Consider the following 17,302-nt stretch of genomic DNA (forward strand, 5'->3'; position numbering starts at 1 on the left):
TGATCATCGCTGACGCCACCCACACAAACTCACAAGAGTGTGGGGAATTTTCTCACAGACGTATGAGCAAAGTCTTTGGACGAAGACACGGTTTGTAGGAATTAATGCTGGCTTTATTCTCGAAGTCGCGATTTAAATATCGTTCAGCAAACTAGGAGCGAGAAGACTAGCGGTGGTCTTCACTAACGGCTGGAGAAGCCTCCAGCCCGGATATCTAGCTGTCGCCCTTCTGAGCCCCAGATTCGTGGATCGTGAGGAAAAATGCGCGCCGGTCGCTTGACTCTGCTGCTCCTGGCTGTGCTCGTGTCGCTGCTGGTGTGGAGCGCGGAGGGCCTGAGGTCGCTGGAGGTGATGAAAGTGCGGAGGAGAGCGTGGAGGACGCGACAGTGCGTGGACGTGCCTGAGGAACTGCTGGAGCAGATGTTCGGGCGCCTATCCGTGGGGGTGTTGAGCGCTTTCAGTCACACGCTTCAGCTCGTCCCTGGACCGCAGAACTTCAGTTGCCCCTCAGCTGCGCGCCTTGGACCAAGTGCAGCTTCGCGCACTCCTGCCAACTTCCTCAGCATTTCACCGTGGGCGTACAGGTACAACCAATTCACCACATGACCCAGAGTATCCACGCGCCTCTTTTAGTTAATGAATACGACCACCATAGAACTGCAGCAGCGGACACAGGTGGTCCAGTGGCCCACAACTGTGTGTACATACGGGAAATCAGTGTCAAACACTACACACTGCAGCGGCAATATGTCAGGCCCAAACGCCAAGCGTCGACGAGTAGTGTAAAGCGCAAACCTGGTTATTCACACCTCTGGTGTACAGAATACTGTGGAACAAATCTATTAATGTCACTGATTTAAAAAGAAATCTTATATGAAAATTTGCCTAGAAAGCTTTAGGCGTAGAGGATGTGGTATTTCTGTTGCATTATTTTGTTTTCAAAAGAATCTCATTACCGGATTCAGTTAATATAGGGCATTTCTTAAAACGTCTTTAACAGTAACTAATTACAGTATTTTTTTAGGCAAACAAGAAAATAGTGCATTTAATGTTGAGGTTTATTTATATTTTTTTCCTCTGTCCAAACCCACCCACAGAACCAGGTAAATAACAAATTAATAGTTATTCACTACATTTGGTGAATAAGGTATATCCCATATTTTATATAATCCTGTTAGCAATGTTAGTCAACTTAGTTCCTCCAATGTGATAACCTGTTGAGCGTAGCATGTACTAGATACACACTTGAACATAGAATTACTTTTTATATTTTATTTTACCCAACTCTTTCCCATCTGAAGTAGATTATTAACCTTAATTTTTGAACCTGCACAATGTTTTCTTAAAATGAATATTCATAATATATATATATTTTTTATTGAAGGATCAACCATGATCCAGCGAGGTATCCCCGGTTTCTCCCTGAGGCTTACTGTCTGTGTAGGGGCTGCCTGATCGGACCGAACAGGCAGGAGAGTGAGCAGTACCGCAGCATGCCAGTCTACATTCCCACAGCAGTGCTAAAACGCACAGGCTCCTGTGTAGGGGGACGACACTCCTACATTGAGAGCTATGTGTCGGTGCCAGTGGGCTGCACCTGTGTGCCAGCCTTGCAAGAAAAACACAGCATCAGCAATAAACAGAGCAAGATCCAAAAACAGACAAACTGAATGGGCTAAACCAATAAAACCTCTGGTGCTTCTGGGCCTTATTATTTCTATTATAATTACTCAACACTTATTCTGGATGTCCCATTGTGTTAGTGAATAATGTGACTTTAAACTGCAGAATGTGGGCTTCAGTGGAAACTCTTGCCAAATTATAATTACATGCTTGTCATGCATTATGTGCATTGTTTAATAACTTTAAAACAAGCTACAATACAATGTACAGATTTTCATGTTCCCCTAATTATAGCGTAAATACATTCTATACTCTGTGTATCATATTAGCTTACATAGTGTCCCCTATGTAAAATTGTTGAGTTGAGAAAAGAAAAAAATATATATGTATATATATTAACAAGTACAAAATACCAGCTTTGCACAGCTTGGAAAATAAAAAAAACATGTACAGCTTCAGGAGTCAGGAGTTTTTTACCATGAATCCATCAATATACAGTAATTCCAACAAAACAATCCACTATGAACATACTAAATTATCCATGAAGATTTCTACATGATCAACTGTCCACAAAACAGTTTTTCTTTTTTGTTCGTAGATTTGTAATCACACTTTAGGTTAAATCCCAATCTAAACTTTCTCTTCATAAGATAAGGCTTGGCTCATAATTAACATAGCATCGGAATTCATTAGCAAGGTTGTGATTGTGTTTTGGTAGATAACTGCACATCTTCATGTCCATGAGTTTTGTTGCATGCTCCTCCATTACAGCCCCTGAAAATATATACACACAGACAAAGCACAAGGCATTAATTAAACTTTATGTGCTAGTCTATTATCTAATCCCCATCAGGAAAAGTAGGAAAATCACTGATGTCATGTTGTGAATAATTTGTAAATACCTTTCATAAAATAATATTTTCTATTTTATGTGCTACATAGCTTCCATATATATAGGAAACATTTGAATAACTTTTATGGCTTTCACTGACCTGTACATAGCAGGATTTTGCCTTTGGTTAGGTATTTAACAGTCAGTGCCACTTTGCTGAGACACTCTTCTGAGAGGTAAGGAGGGTCTGCAATCACAAAGTCAAAGCTCTGAGGAAGGATGTGTTCGGGTAAACACAGAGGGTTGTTGTAGTCATAGAAGATGAACTCATCACCATAGCGAGCAAATCGCTGGTCAAACTCGAACAGAACAGACGATACACAATGTAATGGATTTTCTTTCTGAGACTCTAGCTGCTTCAGCTTTTGATACACACTGGGGGCACTGACACAGGCGATCCTGGAGACCAACAAACAGAAGTGTAACGATCAAGAGGGAGCACTCAAGATCAGAGGTATATATCAGTGAAATATATATAAATACACACCTCCCCTGATTTCCTGCTTGCTGGATGGCTTCCTCAGCTAAGCGTGCAGCCGTCTCATCACTGTACCAAAACTGGCTCATATGCTGGACATAGTCACAAATAAAAATTTATTTTCCTTGATTAGTAATGACTAAAATATCTTACCCCCTTTATTGAATTTCAAGACCACACAGAAAATAACACTAATGCCTGCATTAGGCAGCATGTACCCAGTCCTCTTTGAGGGCACCAACAGTGAAGTTGTCCGTCACTTTTGGTGATTCCTGTCCAGTCGCTGACATTCTCTCTGCGTAAAACTCCTGCAGAGCTTCGAGAGCAGCAGCTGAGAGCTGAGGGACGTCATCGTCACTGTCACTCATGGTGAAGATAAACTACAAAGCACAGAGACATTTTTCAGAGAAAGGGGCAATATCACAGCATCATAGTACTGCAAGTGATGGGTTTCTTTTCAGCACACATTTCTGAGTACAGTGTAAATACAGTCCTTAAAAGCCATATCAAGTGGTTAACTGTAGAGAGAGTCAGTCATGTTTGGCTGTACTATACTACAGTGGACTCAATAATATGACAAACCTACTGTACTCAGTTAGTGGGAGCATTTATAGACATAACAATACCAGGAATGCTTTTCTGTAGAGATTAACGTTGTATAAACTGTGCGCACAACTGAACCACAAAACGGTGCATTACCAAATCCCATGGTTAAATGTTTGCCTGAATTCCAGAGGCAGTAATAACTTGAAATGGCATCGACATCTTACGTGTGGATGACAGTGGCATATGCCAATGGCATTGAATATTATTGTTTTTGTGTTAGTGCCATATGATGATGTCATTGACATTTGTTTTTGTGCCACTGGCATATATTCCATTGTGGAACATCTGCCAGTATACTACCTTTAACAAGCACTTGGATGTTTACATAAGCACCTAGCTTATATGTAGGTGCCAAACATCCATGTGCTAGCTAAACGTAGATGCCATAAATGCTAGTAAATGGACTTTAAAGCAAAAGAAGTGGCATGTTACAAACATAGCATCCAATATTAGCACAGCCCAATGTTACTGTGTTCACAGACCACTGAAAAACAAGATGTTCCCATGCTAATATCATAATAAATGTCTGTCAGCACAAAAGCAGAGAACTAAAAGTCATTTATAGGGGCCAGTTATCTACTGGCAATGTAGGCAGTACATCGCATTGGCATAATTTACAATACTGCATGACAGGTACTTCAAAGCTTAAATTTCAACCAAGACAATATGACTTTCTGCATTAGGCTCATAACATATCACATGCAAGTCTAACCATACATAATATAGATTTCCCTTAAGAATATTTTTACTTAAGTTTGGACACCCCTGAATAAGTTGTCTTATTAATTTTCTAAGTGACAACAAATGAATAGCCTCTAGAATGAACAAACCTCTGCTGTTTTTGATTCATTTAACTTGCAGAAAAAAGTGAAACGTGGCCTGGCACATTAAATATTTTTTATTCTAAAAAAGCTAAGAAAATATAAACAGAACAATAAACCTTAAAAAAAATACTATATTTAAAGTTTTTTTCTCTGTATAAGCGGTGTTGTTTTTCAGTTCTTTAAAATTGTCCTTTTAATGATTAACTACATTTGGAATAAAAGTTACAGATTTTATATTATATACATGGAATATGTGAAGCATATTTGAGAGCATTTATTCTGAAATGACACAATGTCTTCATATCTTCATGACTTGCGGCTTTTCTTTCACCTACTTAGTTAAAAAACTCATTCATGCATTGATCTCTAGCAGGCTGGACTACTGCAATGGTCTCCTTACTGGACTTCCCAAGTCCACAGTTAGGCAGCTGCAGCTTATTCAAAATGCAGCAGCTAGGACTCTTACTAGAACCAAGAGAACCGAGCACATCACTCCTGTCCTCAGGTCACTGCACTGGCTGCCAATTAAACACAGAATTGATTTTAAAGCGTTATTAATTGTTTATAAATCAATAAACTGCCTCGGACTAAAATATATTTCAGATCTGCTAGAAGTGTATGAACCCAGCAGACCCCAGATCACTCGGGACTGGTCAGCTAGTGGTGCCCCAGGTCAGAACCACACAGGGGGAGGCAGCTTTCAGTCACTATGCTGCCTGCACCTGGAACAGACTCCCGGAAGACATCAGATTTAACCCAAATATTACTACCTTCATATCTAGACTAAAGACCTTCCTGTTCTCCTGTGCATTTGAGTAGCGCTGAACCTAGATAGAATTTAAAAATGTAGATTTACTTATTTTATTTCTAGTACCATTTTAATAACTGTCCTTTATTATTACTCTTTTTATTGTTTTAAATGTTAGTGAATAGGTTTTAATCATTTTAAATTCTGTTTTATTCTATATTATACTTTCTATTTGTTTTTATTTTCTTTTACTTTTTAAATTCTACTGTAATTTAATGGTTAGCTACGTAAGATGTCGATGTCACCCGAGCGTAAGGTGTCCAAGCAAGCGTCACCCTAACGTAGGGGGCCTATGATTTTCCATGTCATTACCGCAACTGCTGAATTCTTTCGGACACGTGCATAGAGAAAACAACAGATAGGGTTTAGTCCTGAGTCTGCAGCAGGCATTCACCAGTGTGTAGGTTCAGAATAAAGAGGCGTCAGTGCTGAGATATTAAGTCAGTATATGGACGCTTTTATCTTACCTCAATTCAAGGTAAAACACAGGACTCTCGCAAAGTCTGAAGCGCTAAACCCACAACAGTTGTTAGCCACTCCGCTCGTACACGTTTTGTCAACTACGGCAGACGTTAAGGGACATCTTTCCTCTCATTCAAAACGCCCATACGCCCTCTCAGGAGTCGACTCTCTCTGATTCAGGACGAATTTCCACATCACATATTTAACCCGAGAGCCACTTTCGCGGTATATTACACGAAAGCGAAGTGAAATATTCATTCATTCATTATCTGTAACCGCTTATCCAAGTCAGGGTCGCGGTGGGTCCAGAGCCTACCTGGAATCATTGGGCGCAAGGCGGGGAATACACCCTGGAGGGGGCGCCAGTCCTTCACAGGGCAACACAGACACACACATTCACACCTACGGACACTCTGGAGTCACCAATCCACCTACCGTGTGTTTTTGGACCGTGGGAGGAAACCGGAGCACCCAGAGGAAACCCGGGGAGACGAGGAGAACACACCAACTCCTCACAGTCACCCTGAGCGGGAATCGAACCTGGAGCTGTGTGACTGCGACACTACCTGCTGCGCCACCGTGCCGCCCTCGAAGTGAAACAGTGAGATAATTATCGACAAATAAACAATCTTTTAACACATGGTGACGAAATGTGTGCATGCTCATGTATTCGTGCATAAACATTAATGTTGTACACATGTCTGTTTTGTACCAATACTATTTTTAAAATATATGATTATAAAGACTTACGTATAGACTTGAATTATTAATCCTTAACATACCCCCCCTAAAAAGTCTCATGATGGAAAAATATTATTTAGAGAATTAATCCTCAATTTAATAATTTGTTCCCTCAATTTAACAATCCTTTTCGGACAGACTTGGCACTTGTTTCCTGTCCATTCCTTATTTACACATTACAACCACTTTTTATAACGAAAACATTAATAGTTCAGGTAGAGTGAGTAAATCTGACGGGACTCCATTTTGTTTTTAACTGAGCAGGTTTGGGTGGTAGGTACGTGAGCTTTGCCTGACGTAAACAAGGACTACTGACGAGCAGACTGACCAATTAAATGTTTACAGAGAATGTTATCGACCAATAACCGTAGCTCTACAGTCAGACCGTCCAATCCGAAGATTTTAGGCTACTTCACCACTCCCCCTTCTCAGTAGGGGAGGGCGGGACTAGTTTTTGAACGAAAAGCTTCTCGAAATTCTATGTAAGCTCTAGAAAAACAAAATCCCAGACGTTTGTGAAATTCCGCCTGGACATTTTTTTAAGTCTAAAAAGGAGGACGTCTGGTCACCCTATGTAATGTATCTATGTTGCTCCCTCCTTTCCCTTAGTTGTAAGTATCACCTGCCGTTTTCTGCCATTCACTTTCTTTGAAACTTTTCATTACGCTGCAGTTAGCACAAGCAGCACAATAACATACATTATACACTGTTCCTCAATAATGATGGTATTCCAAGCACTTTGCTTTACTCTTCTGGAATCATGCTATCTAGCACATTAGCCATGCTATCTAACACTAGCCTGCTTACAGGTAAGCAGGCAAGGCATCCTGTTTGGGTAGCTCAAGCTCCCTTTTCCAGCAATAAGGTAAATTACCTTTTACTATGTGGGCACTCAGTGAGAAACAGTCTTCTTAACTTTCAGTTTGTTAGTCCTGACCTTAATATGTGCAGAGATATCCCATTTGGAGAGGTTTTTTGACTAAATGTAGGCAGTTGGCCATATCTGATTGAGCTTGACACGTAATGTTTATCGCAGTGACCACAGAATCCACACATAGGTTTAAAATGTTTAATGAGAAAAACTATTGTCTTATATAAAAAAAAAAAAAGCTATGCTAATGTCAAAAAACCGTGTGCTCCATTTTCCCCACCAAGGCTTAACTGCCCTCGCCCCCTAGTGAGCAAGTAATCCAGAGCAGAATTCCTACTACAGGACTAGTACATATTTACACTATCACAACAGTTAACAATAAAGAAATGAAAACCAATTGTTTCATATGTCTTCAAAAATGGCATAAAAATCAATAAACAAGTATTACAAAACAAAATACACTCAAACCAGCCCTTCTTTTGGCTCCTATAATAACTACATCTGAAGTACTTGACCCCTAAAACTACCCAACAGAAAGCTGGGAAGAACTTGGTACCGAAGCACAGTGAGTAACTTCAGTCACCAGCTTGAAGCCAGAAAGAAAATTTGGCAAAAAGGTGGGCTCTCTTCAAGCAGAATGTTCTACATGCTGACGTAATACAAATTATAATAGTGCAAACATTTTGTGCAGTGCATGGCTGTTCACTGAACATTCAATAGTAATAATTCAAACAAATGAATAAATATTAGAAAAATAAGTAAAAATAAATAAAATAAACACATACTTATAACACAAGCTTATTATAGCTAGAGCTCAACATCAAAACATCATCATAGTCAACATAAAAGCATAAAAACTTTTATGCAGTTTTTTCTAAAAGTTAGGTCTACTCAAAAAAGTTTGTTTGCCCATACATTCATCCATTCATTATCTGTAACCATTTATCCAAGTCAGGGTCATGGTGGGTCCAGAGCCTACCTGGAATCATTGGGCACAAGGCGGGAATACAACCTGGAGGGGGCGCCAGTCCTTCACAGGGCAACACAGACAGACACACACACACACACTTTGGCGTCGCCAATCCACCTACCAACGTGTTTTTGGACTGTGGGAGGAAACCAGAGCACCCGGAGGAAACCCACACAGACACGGGGAGAACACACCACACTCCTCACAGACAGTCACCTGGACCGAGAATCGAACCCACAACCTCCAGGTTCCTGGAGCTGTGTGACTGCGACACTACCTGCTGCACCACCGTGCCGCCCTGTTTGCCCATACAACCTAAAAAAATATTTAATTTGATAGCAGGAAACTGGGTTTATTCAACTCAAATAAATACTTTGAATGAACCATTATTTCATTCAAAGTATCTATTTGAAGTTGAATAAACACAGCTCAATTTTGTTACCACATGAAGTAATTTTTTTTAGGTTGAACAGACAAATAACAGTGTAGAATCCTACAGTCATAAAATCTTAAAAAATAAACCCAAAACATGTCAACAGACCTCAAATAAGCTTTCCATTTTTTTACATTAATTCTCCTGACTGCCACTAGTGCACCCTCTGAAAGACTTTTCAGTGCCCCAGGGAATGTAGACCTGTCAGCGTTCATGCTTAAAACCAAGCAAAATAATTATGCTGGTTTTCTTGGCAAAAATCTTTAAGTTGAATGATAATTTGTCCAATGTGTGACTAAATGTGCAAAAAAGCTATTAGGAACACACAAGGATACTTTCTGGCAAGCACACTTAAATAAAGCAAGCTGAGTTGGTGTTTCCTCCACCAGGTCAAAGGGTCTCCATCAATGTCAATTGTGGGTACACAATTAGCTGATAAGATAGCTGATAAGTTCTGATTCGACAAAAGCTTGGCCAGGGGGTACAGAAGAGGATGTAGAGGGGATGGCAGACTGTAACAGGCTTACTAAAGTCCTCTATTTCCTCTTCTCACTTGGTGCTGAGACCCTGTCTGTGCTTCTGCTGTGGCATCAAAAACAGGTTCCTTCTCCTAGAAAAACAAAGTGAAGGCATGAGTGCAGCATGAGAAAATGTCTTGAGTAATGTCTAGATCATTCACAGCATTAAGAGTTGTTTTTTTTACCATCTGTGTTGTCTTTATTTCAGCCATCAATTTCGCCTTGATTTCTGTAAGGATTTCAGTACTAACGAAGTCTGCCTTTAACCTAGGATCCATGAAAGATGACGTGTCCATTACTGTGTTGCACTCATATTTCCTCTCCATGTAGTTCAGAATTTTGGCTTTGACTGAGCGTGTCAGCTCACTCTCCTCATCTTCTGCAAGAGACTTTGTCTTTAGCAGATGAAGAACTGGTTGCACATAAGATATGCTCACAAGATTAAGACAGGGCATCGGTAAACTTAAATTATAATTAATTACCGCTTTTCTCCCCAGAAAAAGCAGTTAAATGTGACAGTCACATTGATCATGATAGAGGAATGTGTATAAAGCTGGTTGGACATTTCTCACACAGTTGGAAAAAGGACTCGCTGAAGAAAGCTCAGAGGGAGTTGAACCTACTAGAGCATTCTCTAATTACAGAATGCTCAACAAGATGGGGCACAAGGAAGCAGATGATGGACAGAATACTGAAGCAGCAGCAGGGCCGTGTCACAGGTTCTCTCAGAGAATATCATGAAAAAGTTTATTTCGGTAACTCCATTCAAAATGAAACTTGTACATTATACTCATTCATTACACACAGAACGATATATTTCAAGTGTTTATTTCTTTTAATTTGATTATTATAACTGACAACTAATGAAAACCCCAAATTCAGTATCTCAGAAATCTAATTTAATTACCATAATTTACTCGTCAGAAAGTCAGTAACGGTGAGATGTGTCCATGGAGTCATGTCGTTATAGAGAAAGACAAGACGAATTTCTGTTTAAGTATATAGCAGAAAACAAATAGCTGGGTCACAGAATCATTCTCCAAACAAAGAATGATAAACGTTACCTCAACAATGTTCAACACATTTCTATTCGACTCTCTTCACCGCAGTGAACTGCTCACCACGGTGGTCCTACAGCGCTGAAGTAGATCAGCCCGTGTCCAAATTTAGCTCTCAACTCTAACCCATTTAACACTCATTTTTTTAGGTCCCAAAAAGAGTACTTGTCCAGGGAAAAGAGGACCTCTGATCACCACCGAATAACTCCAAATTTAGTTCACGAACTGGAATGTGAAATATGGCTGAACTAGCAACAGTGTATTGGCACCACCTTAACTTCTCTCTGTGAAATACGGCTGAATTAACAGTTCCTACCCAGCATTCGCGATTCAACATTAAGTGTCGGTCGGTCAGTCAGTAAGCGCAGAAACGTGTTGTAGACCAGCCCTCAGGCCCCCTTCCTTACATTCTTAAAATACACAGGGTTGGGCAGTGAACAGCAAAAAAACACCAGACAGGTTTTATATAATATGTTTATGTACATTTACATTACATTTTAGGCATTCCAAAAACATCAGTATTAGTGCTCTAAACATAGGAAACAAAATAAAGAAGTCTTCAAAATATCACTACTAAAATTTTTGGTATTTTATTGCTACAGCAATGTTGGCCCAGTTGGCCGCTCAAAAATTCTGTCTTTTTGTGTGTGCGTGCATGTGGGTGTGTGTAGAAGAGAATAAAAGTAGAAAAATAAAACAAAGGGGACTCATCTTTTTGTGGCCCCATGTGTGTTTTGGAAAGTCCATCAAAAATGTTCAGACCTACAAGGTTCCTGTAATGGCTTTCAGAACAACTGTGACTGGGAGAAACGCGGATCGCAGAGTAAAACTACAAACTGATCATAACGAACAAACAGCCTCACCTTTATCAGGTGATGTCATAAAAATCTGTAATGTCTGTAATCTACAATATTATAAAAATTCACTCCTTTTGTTTTTAAACATACATCGATTCAGTTTTTTCTTTCTGAAAATATATATACACCCTTAATGAACACAAAGTGATTTGGTTTCTCTGTAACTGCTTTCCCACATTTTTAGGAGCGAGAAAGGCTCATCATGGTGATGACAATCAGCACGCAAATCAAAGTTTTTAAACTTGTCTACATTTCATATGGCTTCTCTAGCTATACCACCTATAAAAAGGTTCTAGATTGTTTAACCCCTTTGCAACCACAACTGCTTACACATGTTGAAAGCATTTTAAGGATATATACTTAATCATGGCCACTTCAAGTTGTGCTGGCAGTTCAGTTTGGTCATTAAATGCTTTAAGCATTTCATGAGGGCGTGTTATAACAGTATGTGCGACTAGAAGACAACAGCCTTGATAATCACACATTAAAAATGTTCAGCTATTATGTCTTGGGGTAAAAATAAATAAAATAAAAAGTAAAAAGATATATATAATGGAACGTTATGAAGGGAGAAGTGGGTATGTAACATTCAAACCTTTGATTTCCAGTGTTAATTTGACCACTGGAATGGTAAAACTGACCTTTAGCCTCAAAATGACCAAACAATTCTTTCAGCACAAACTTTTCTTACTTCCTTGCTGATAGTATCCCTATTTAAAAATTAAGAAACTGCTCCCAGGTACATAAATACATGTATGTAGGTTCCAACTGTGGTAGCTAGAAAAGCCAAACATGCATTCTCCTAGAGCTGAAACCCCTGGTGATGAGAGTATAGGCTTTGCATTTAAGACAGAGTTCTACTCAGCGCTGTGCAGACAACTGGATCTGAGACATGACAAACAAAATACAAAGGCACTCAAGGAGAGGCATTAGGTGAGCATGTTTGTCTAAAGGGGGAGGAAACTTTGTCAAAGTGTACCCCTTCTAACTTTGAAGTTCATCTGAGGACCTCCCACTGGCAAAGCAAACGATCAGCTTGGACTGAGATGAATATGACAAGTCACTCCCCTCTGTTTTCCCAAAACCACCCCATCTGCTTCCACAGGTATGTGTGCTAGGAGGCCCAGGGCAGGAAAGAACAAGAGCAACACCTCAATCTTCTTGATCTTGGTACTCTGCTCCAGGGCACAGTTCTAGGCAGTAGAGAGGTGGGAGGGAATAGGGGACAAGTGATAAGAGGAAGCTCAAGGCAGTGGTTATTTTACACACAGCAGCCCTCCAACATTGGCCACAAACTCCTCCAAACTCTTTAGGAAGGCCACTTTCTGTTTGCGGTCCATAGTTGGAGGAGTGCTGGTGGCAGTGAGGGTGTTGAAAGCATCAGCAAGGCGCTGGTAGATCACAGCATCTCTCTGGCTGGACAGCAAAGTCTCCACCAGCTCAGAGTACTCCGCCTGGCACAAAAAACAGGACACAAGTCAGCCTTTATCCACAATACTATGAAATCAAAACTCTGGAATACTGGATGAACCAAGGGTTGCTTGTTACGAAGTTTAAAAAAAAAAAAGCCATAATACAACAAACAGACGTTAAATAATGCAGTGTTATCATAGTTAAAACCACTGACATTGGTGGGTTTTTCACAAGGCATTAATAATGCTCCTTTTGGAGTATTCCTCACAAAATCTCTGTTTTAAGGGCCATGAAGAACTTGTGCACAGAATTCACATGGAGAAAGCTCATGAAACCCAAGTTGCATATTCAGAAATTAGTTTCAAATCCGATTTAAAGCACCTGCAAATGTGTGTCAAAAATGTGTGTAAAAATGAAAGATTAAATGTGGCTCGTTAATTTGCCTCATTAAAATTCCCTAAATACAGGGGTGGGTTCCCAGAGAGAGGGATTAAGCCTAGTCCTGGACTATATCTCTTTTCAATGGGGAGAGAGAAGAAAGGAGGGGGGGAGAAAAAAAAAAAATTCAATGCAAATCAAAATGCAATGCAGTCCAGGACTAGGTGTACTCCCTGTCCGAGAAACGAACACCCAGTATTAACTCAACTATTTTTGTTCATTGGAGGATTCTAATTTGAAAAATCAACTGATTACCATTACACTCATTAATCTAAAGGGAATATCATGTGTCCTCATAACTTCAAATGGTTAACAACACCGAGCATGTTTCAGAATGTGAACAGCAGTCAAGTTATAATCACTGGACACATGTATGGTTTACGTCAGGTCAAACTTTCAAATAAATGTTCGCTGAGCAAATGTCTAATACCTGTTCAGCTGCAGAACTTACTTGATGCAGGCATACAAGGGTATAGAGGGCTTCTCCAGCTGCCACAGTCATTTCAGTGTTATGCTTTTGTAGTACCAGCATATCAAACACCAGCTAGAGGTGAAGAAAAGACAAAGCAGAATTAAATAATCAATTTAGAGTGACTTCCAGATTTAGGGACATAAAAATAAATAAATAAATAAGTCACCTTAAGGAAATGTCGAGTAGCAATAAATAAAGGTGTGTCCTTCTCCTGTGTCTTGGCACACTGCTCAGCCAATGGGGAAAGAGCTTCCAGACACAATTGGCTAATCTCTGAGCTCATCCTGCACCACGCATGTTAAGGTAAAATGTAGACCATGACAGTGACCTGCATTACTGACATTTTCAGTAAGACCTACATGGCACTTCCACTAGGAAGGAAAACAAGCAAAGGAGAAAAAAAAAAGAAAAGGAAGCATCCACATCTAAATGAGTCAGAGGATACGAGGTCATGCCCAACTCCAGAGAGAACATTAAACTCTTGAAAAGCTCCTCTGGCAGTTGGGGGATCTTCTCAGGGAAAATTTCACAGATGAAGGTGATGAGCTTATAGTACTGGTTACACAGAGAAGGGAACTGGAGGAAAGAGAAATTTGATATTATTAATGAACAGATATAAAATGAAACTTGGCTGAAACAAAACTAAACACAAAAATTGATTGATAACAGTGGCAGATTAATGCGACTTTGAGATAACCGACATCAGGCGATGCCTCTGCTCAGCAGACCAATTATCTAAAATGCCTACAGGCACAGCAGCAAGAAGCACCTTCACTCTGGCTGCTGTGGAGTGATGTTAGAGCTCTCCCTTGTGTTCATTTTGCCATTCTGCATGCAGACGTTAGCGGATGATGTGAAATTGTGCTTGGACATAATTGGTGCTTTCACTTAAAAATTTTCATTGGTCATCGGCCCAAGGAGCTTTTAAACCTCTTTAAAACACCTCAAGGTAAAATTATGAGATGCGATTGTGAGTCAAATAAAAATAAATGCGAAAGCTGCTGTAACATAAGAGATTTTACTAGCAAGTTTGTGCTGGATTTGAATGAGCTCTGCATTTCGTAGTGATAGACATGTCCCTTTGGGGGACATGTCTGCAGGGTTTACATGTCACCATTTAGTACCTACTCAGCATGAGCAGAGACTCAAAGTACCTGGATCCAGGGATCAGGTAGCACATTTGTCCAACAATACTGACTATGAATCAATTTCACCTGCTGTTGCGCAAACTGAACAGACAATGGGTAGAAATGAGAGGCAATTAGCAAGACAACCCTTATAAAAGTGGTTCTGCAGGTGGTGACCAGAGACCATTTCTCTGTTCTCATCCTTTCTGGCTGATGTTGTGGTCACTTTTGCATTTTGTCAGTGCTCTCAATCCTAGAGGTAGCATGAGGCGGTGTCTACAACCAACAGAATTTGCTCACTGGGACATCAATGCGAGCTGTGGCAAGAAGGTTTGCTGTGTCTGTCAGCAGAGTCTTCAGAGCATGGAGGAGACACCAGGAGACAGGCCTGTGCACCAGGAGACATGGAGGGGGCCGTACAAGGGTAACAACCTAGCAGCAGGACTGCTACCTCCCTTCTTTATGCAAGGAGGAACAGTGCCATCTCTGCAAAATGACCTCCACAGCAGGCCACTAATATCCATGTTTAGGCAGAAACTGTCAAACAGACTCCATGAGGGTCCAACATCAACAAGTGGGGCTTGTGCTTACAGTCCAACACCGTGCAGGGTGATTAGCATTTGCCAGAGAACACCAAGATTGGCAGATTTCGCTATTGACGCACTGTGCTCTTCGCGGATGAGAGCAGATTCACACTGAGCACGTCAGACATGACAAAATCTGGAGAAGGTGTGTAGAATGTTCTGCTCCCTACAACATTCTCCAGCCTGACCAGTTTGGCAGTGGGTCAGTAATGGTGTGGGGAGGCATCTTTGTGAGATCCTTGTGAGACCATATGCTGGTGCAGTGGGCCTTGGATTCCTTCTGATGCATGACAAGGCTAGTCCTCAGGTAGCTGAAGTGTGTCAGCAGTTCATGCATGATGAAGGCATTGATGCTATGAACTGGCCAGCCCCTTCCCCAGACCTGAATCCAATCAAGCACATTTGGGACATCATCCACCAACGCCACATTGCAGCACAGACTGTCCAAGAGTTGACTGATGCTTTAATCCAGGTCTGGGAGAAGATCCCTTGGAGAATGTTATTTTGTTCTCAACACATTCCACTATGTACTGAAAAAAGATTTTTAACTGGGATATTTCTTTCACTGAGGTCTAGGATGTGTCATTTTAGTGTTCCATTTATTTTTTTTTTGAGCAGTATATTTAATTGGCCACATTGATTCTGGGCATTTAGTAAGAAAATGCAAGTACTGTAATGTTATTTAGGAATGGCAGTGTTAGCAAGCCTTTAACCAGCAAAACTAGCTAGCAAGCTTTAAGGGCTTAAAAATCTATTGTTCTAGTTTCAACTCAGTCTGTTAACAAGTGATTGATCTGATAGTTTTAAGATACTCAAAGTTCCTTACAGTCCATTGCATTTGCTACCAGGAGATTTAAGTATTTGTCCTACGTTAACAGTCTGAAAGCTAGCATTAACCATCAACTTGCCAACCGTGATTAGGGAAAACAATGTTATGTAATGTTCCACATACAGTTTCTGCTTTTTACACACATGCCTCTGTGTGTGCTTGTGTGTGTGCGTGCGCTGCGACTGTACACCAGCTTGTGTTAGTTAGCTTAATTTTATTTTCACAGCCTGCTCATATCATTTAACAAGTGACTAGAGGTGACAATATCTCAAATAGTTTTTTATTTTTAATATATTTTATCACTTTGTTTACAGATTCGGTTAAAAGCCAAATAGCAAACATACAAAAGTGTGTGTCTGAACAGTTTTGGCAAGGTGGTGTAAAAATTAGTTAGAGCTCTGTGTTGTAACTCTTACCCACCCTGCTATAAATGTTAATATTTGCCTAAATTTCTTCAGTTACAATAGTCTTTTCTAAATGTTAACACATCTCCCATCCTAAATGACAGCAAACCTAATCTAAAACAATTTGTGGTTAGTATTAAATACATATATGTTATGTATTGAAAAATGCATTTGAATGACGTTATTTCAGATGTACCCAACCCCATTCTTCCTTAAATACCTGCATCTATTTCTCCATTTCATTAATACAAATTTCATTGAAAGCAACGTGTTACTGGCTAAGAAAACCATGTATATTAGACTGTAATGTGCATGGAATAATGGTCTTGTACATGAATTTTCTTTTTTTTTAACCCAATTATTTCTTTCTGTTTTAATAATTACAGATAACTGGACAGAAATCTAATGGTGTTTTTCCATCGCATGGGTCTGGCTCTATACGTCTCGGCACACTTCAAACTTGTTACTTTTCCACTTGCAGGGCTTCAGTTAAATGGAGCTGGTGAAAAACCCTGTCTCTTACGAAAACCACAACAACGTTGGCAGTAAAGTTAGTCGCTGTATACTCATCGTGTATTCATGTTTTAGTTTTTGGACTGAAAACGGCTCCGCGCCCCAGTTTTCACACATCAGTTATACTTGTTGCATGTTCGGCTTTCACAGGAAACTTTCGCGCGCCATTGGCTCAAGGAGCATATAAACCTCTTCAAAACACCCTGAGGTAATATTACGAGCTGCCATTGTGAGCCTGATAAAAATAAATGTGAAAGTTGTGGTAACTTAAGAGCTTTAAGTGGCGGTTTGTGCTGGATTTCAATGGGCTCTGCATTTCGTGGTGATTTACATGGCTCTGGCCAATCAGCGCTCATGGTTTACACATCACCATTTAGTATC

General features: G+C 40.2%; 3 protein-coding genes across 6 annotated transcripts in view; 1 reads left to right on the forward strand and 2 right to left on the reverse strand.

Annotated features, from left to right (window-relative positions):
• Positions 1-28: 28 nt before the first annotated feature.
• Positions 29-1,832, forward strand: il17d (interleukin 17d). Its single transcript, XM_066686656.1, has 2 exons — positions 29-584; positions 1,385-1,832. Exons 1-2 carry the CDS (start codon positions 262-264, stop codon positions 1,668-1,670), a joined length of 609 nt encoding a protein of 202 aa, XP_066542753.1. The 5' UTR covers positions 29-261; the 3' UTR covers positions 1,671-1,832.
• Positions 1,833-1,835: 3 nt separating this feature from the next.
• Positions 1,836-6,610, reverse strand: eef1akmt1 (EEF1A lysine methyltransferase 1). 3 transcript variants are annotated; one of them, XM_066686654.1, is made up of 6 exons: positions 6,444-6,610; positions 6,129-6,280; positions 3,212-3,373; positions 3,003-3,085; positions 2,616-2,914; positions 1,836-2,397 (listed from the first exon to the last, which is right to left on the reverse strand). In XM_066686654.1, the coding sequence occupies exons 3-6, from the start codon at positions 3,359-3,361 to the stop codon at positions 2,267-2,269; spliced, it is 663 nt and encodes a 220-aa protein (XP_066542751.1). In that variant the 5' UTR covers positions 3,362-3,373; positions 6,129-6,280; positions 6,444-6,610; the 3' UTR covers positions 1,836-2,266. The 3 variants fall into 3 exon arrangements, with proteins under 3 accessions (XP_066542751.1, XP_066542752.1, XP_066542750.1); XM_066686655.1 differs by lacking the exons at positions 6,129-6,280; positions 6,444-6,610 and adding an exon at positions 5,699-5,853 and having other exon boundaries at positions 2,616-2,702; positions 2,790-2,914; XM_066686653.1 differs by lacking the exons at positions 6,129-6,280; positions 6,444-6,610 and adding an exon at positions 5,699-5,853.
• Positions 6,611-10,769: 4,159 nt separating this feature from the next.
• Positions 10,770-17,302, reverse strand: part of xpo4 (exportin 4) — a 45,706-nt gene continuing 39,173 nt past the window's right edge. For both annotated transcript variants that reach the window (XM_066641330.1, XM_066641331.1), the window contains exons 20-23: positions 13,910-14,040; positions 13,631-13,748; positions 13,444-13,536; positions 10,770-12,595 (exon numbers count right to left, since the gene is read on the reverse strand). In XM_066641330.1, coding sequence (XP_066497427.1) covers positions 12,398-12,595; positions 13,444-13,536; positions 13,631-13,748; positions 13,910-14,040 — 540 coding nt within the window. In that variant the 3' untranslated portion in view covers positions 10,770-12,397. The remainder of the gene's footprint in view (positions 12,596-13,443; positions 13,537-13,630; positions 13,749-13,909; positions 14,041-17,302) is intronic.

This window comes from Hoplias malabaricus, chromosome 12 (genome assembly GCF_029633855.1).
Source record: "Hoplias malabaricus isolate fHopMal1 chromosome 12, fHopMal1.hap1, whole genome shotgun sequence".
NCBI classification, from domain to species: domain Eukaryota; kingdom Metazoa; phylum Chordata; class Actinopteri; order Characiformes; family Erythrinidae; genus Hoplias; species Hoplias malabaricus.

What these genes read in the sequence shown, in the direction of transcription:
- il17d (XM_066686656.1), top strand. Translation starts at nt 262, where the DNA reads ATGCGCGCCGGTCGCTTGACTCTGCTGCTCCTGGCTGTGCTCGTGTCG. An exon ending in ATTTCACCGTGGGCGTACAG is followed by an intron (nt 585 to 1,384) that starts GTACAACCAATT and finishes TTTTTATTGAAG; the next exon opens with GATCAACCATGATCCAGCGA.
- eef1akmt1 (XM_066686654.1), bottom strand. Translation starts at nt 3,361, where the DNA reads ATGAGTGACAGTGACGATGACGTCCCTCAGCTCTCAGCTGCTGCTCTC. An exon ending in GTGCCCTCAAAGAGGACTGG is followed by an intron (nt 3,086 to 3,211) that starts GTACATGCTGCC and finishes GACTATGTCCAG; the next exon opens with CATATGAGCCAGTTTTGGTA. An exon ending in CAAAATCCTGCTATGTACAG is followed by an intron (nt 2,398 to 2,615) that starts GTCAGTGAAAGC and finishes ATATATTTTCAG; the next exon opens with GGGCTGTAATGGAGGAGCAT.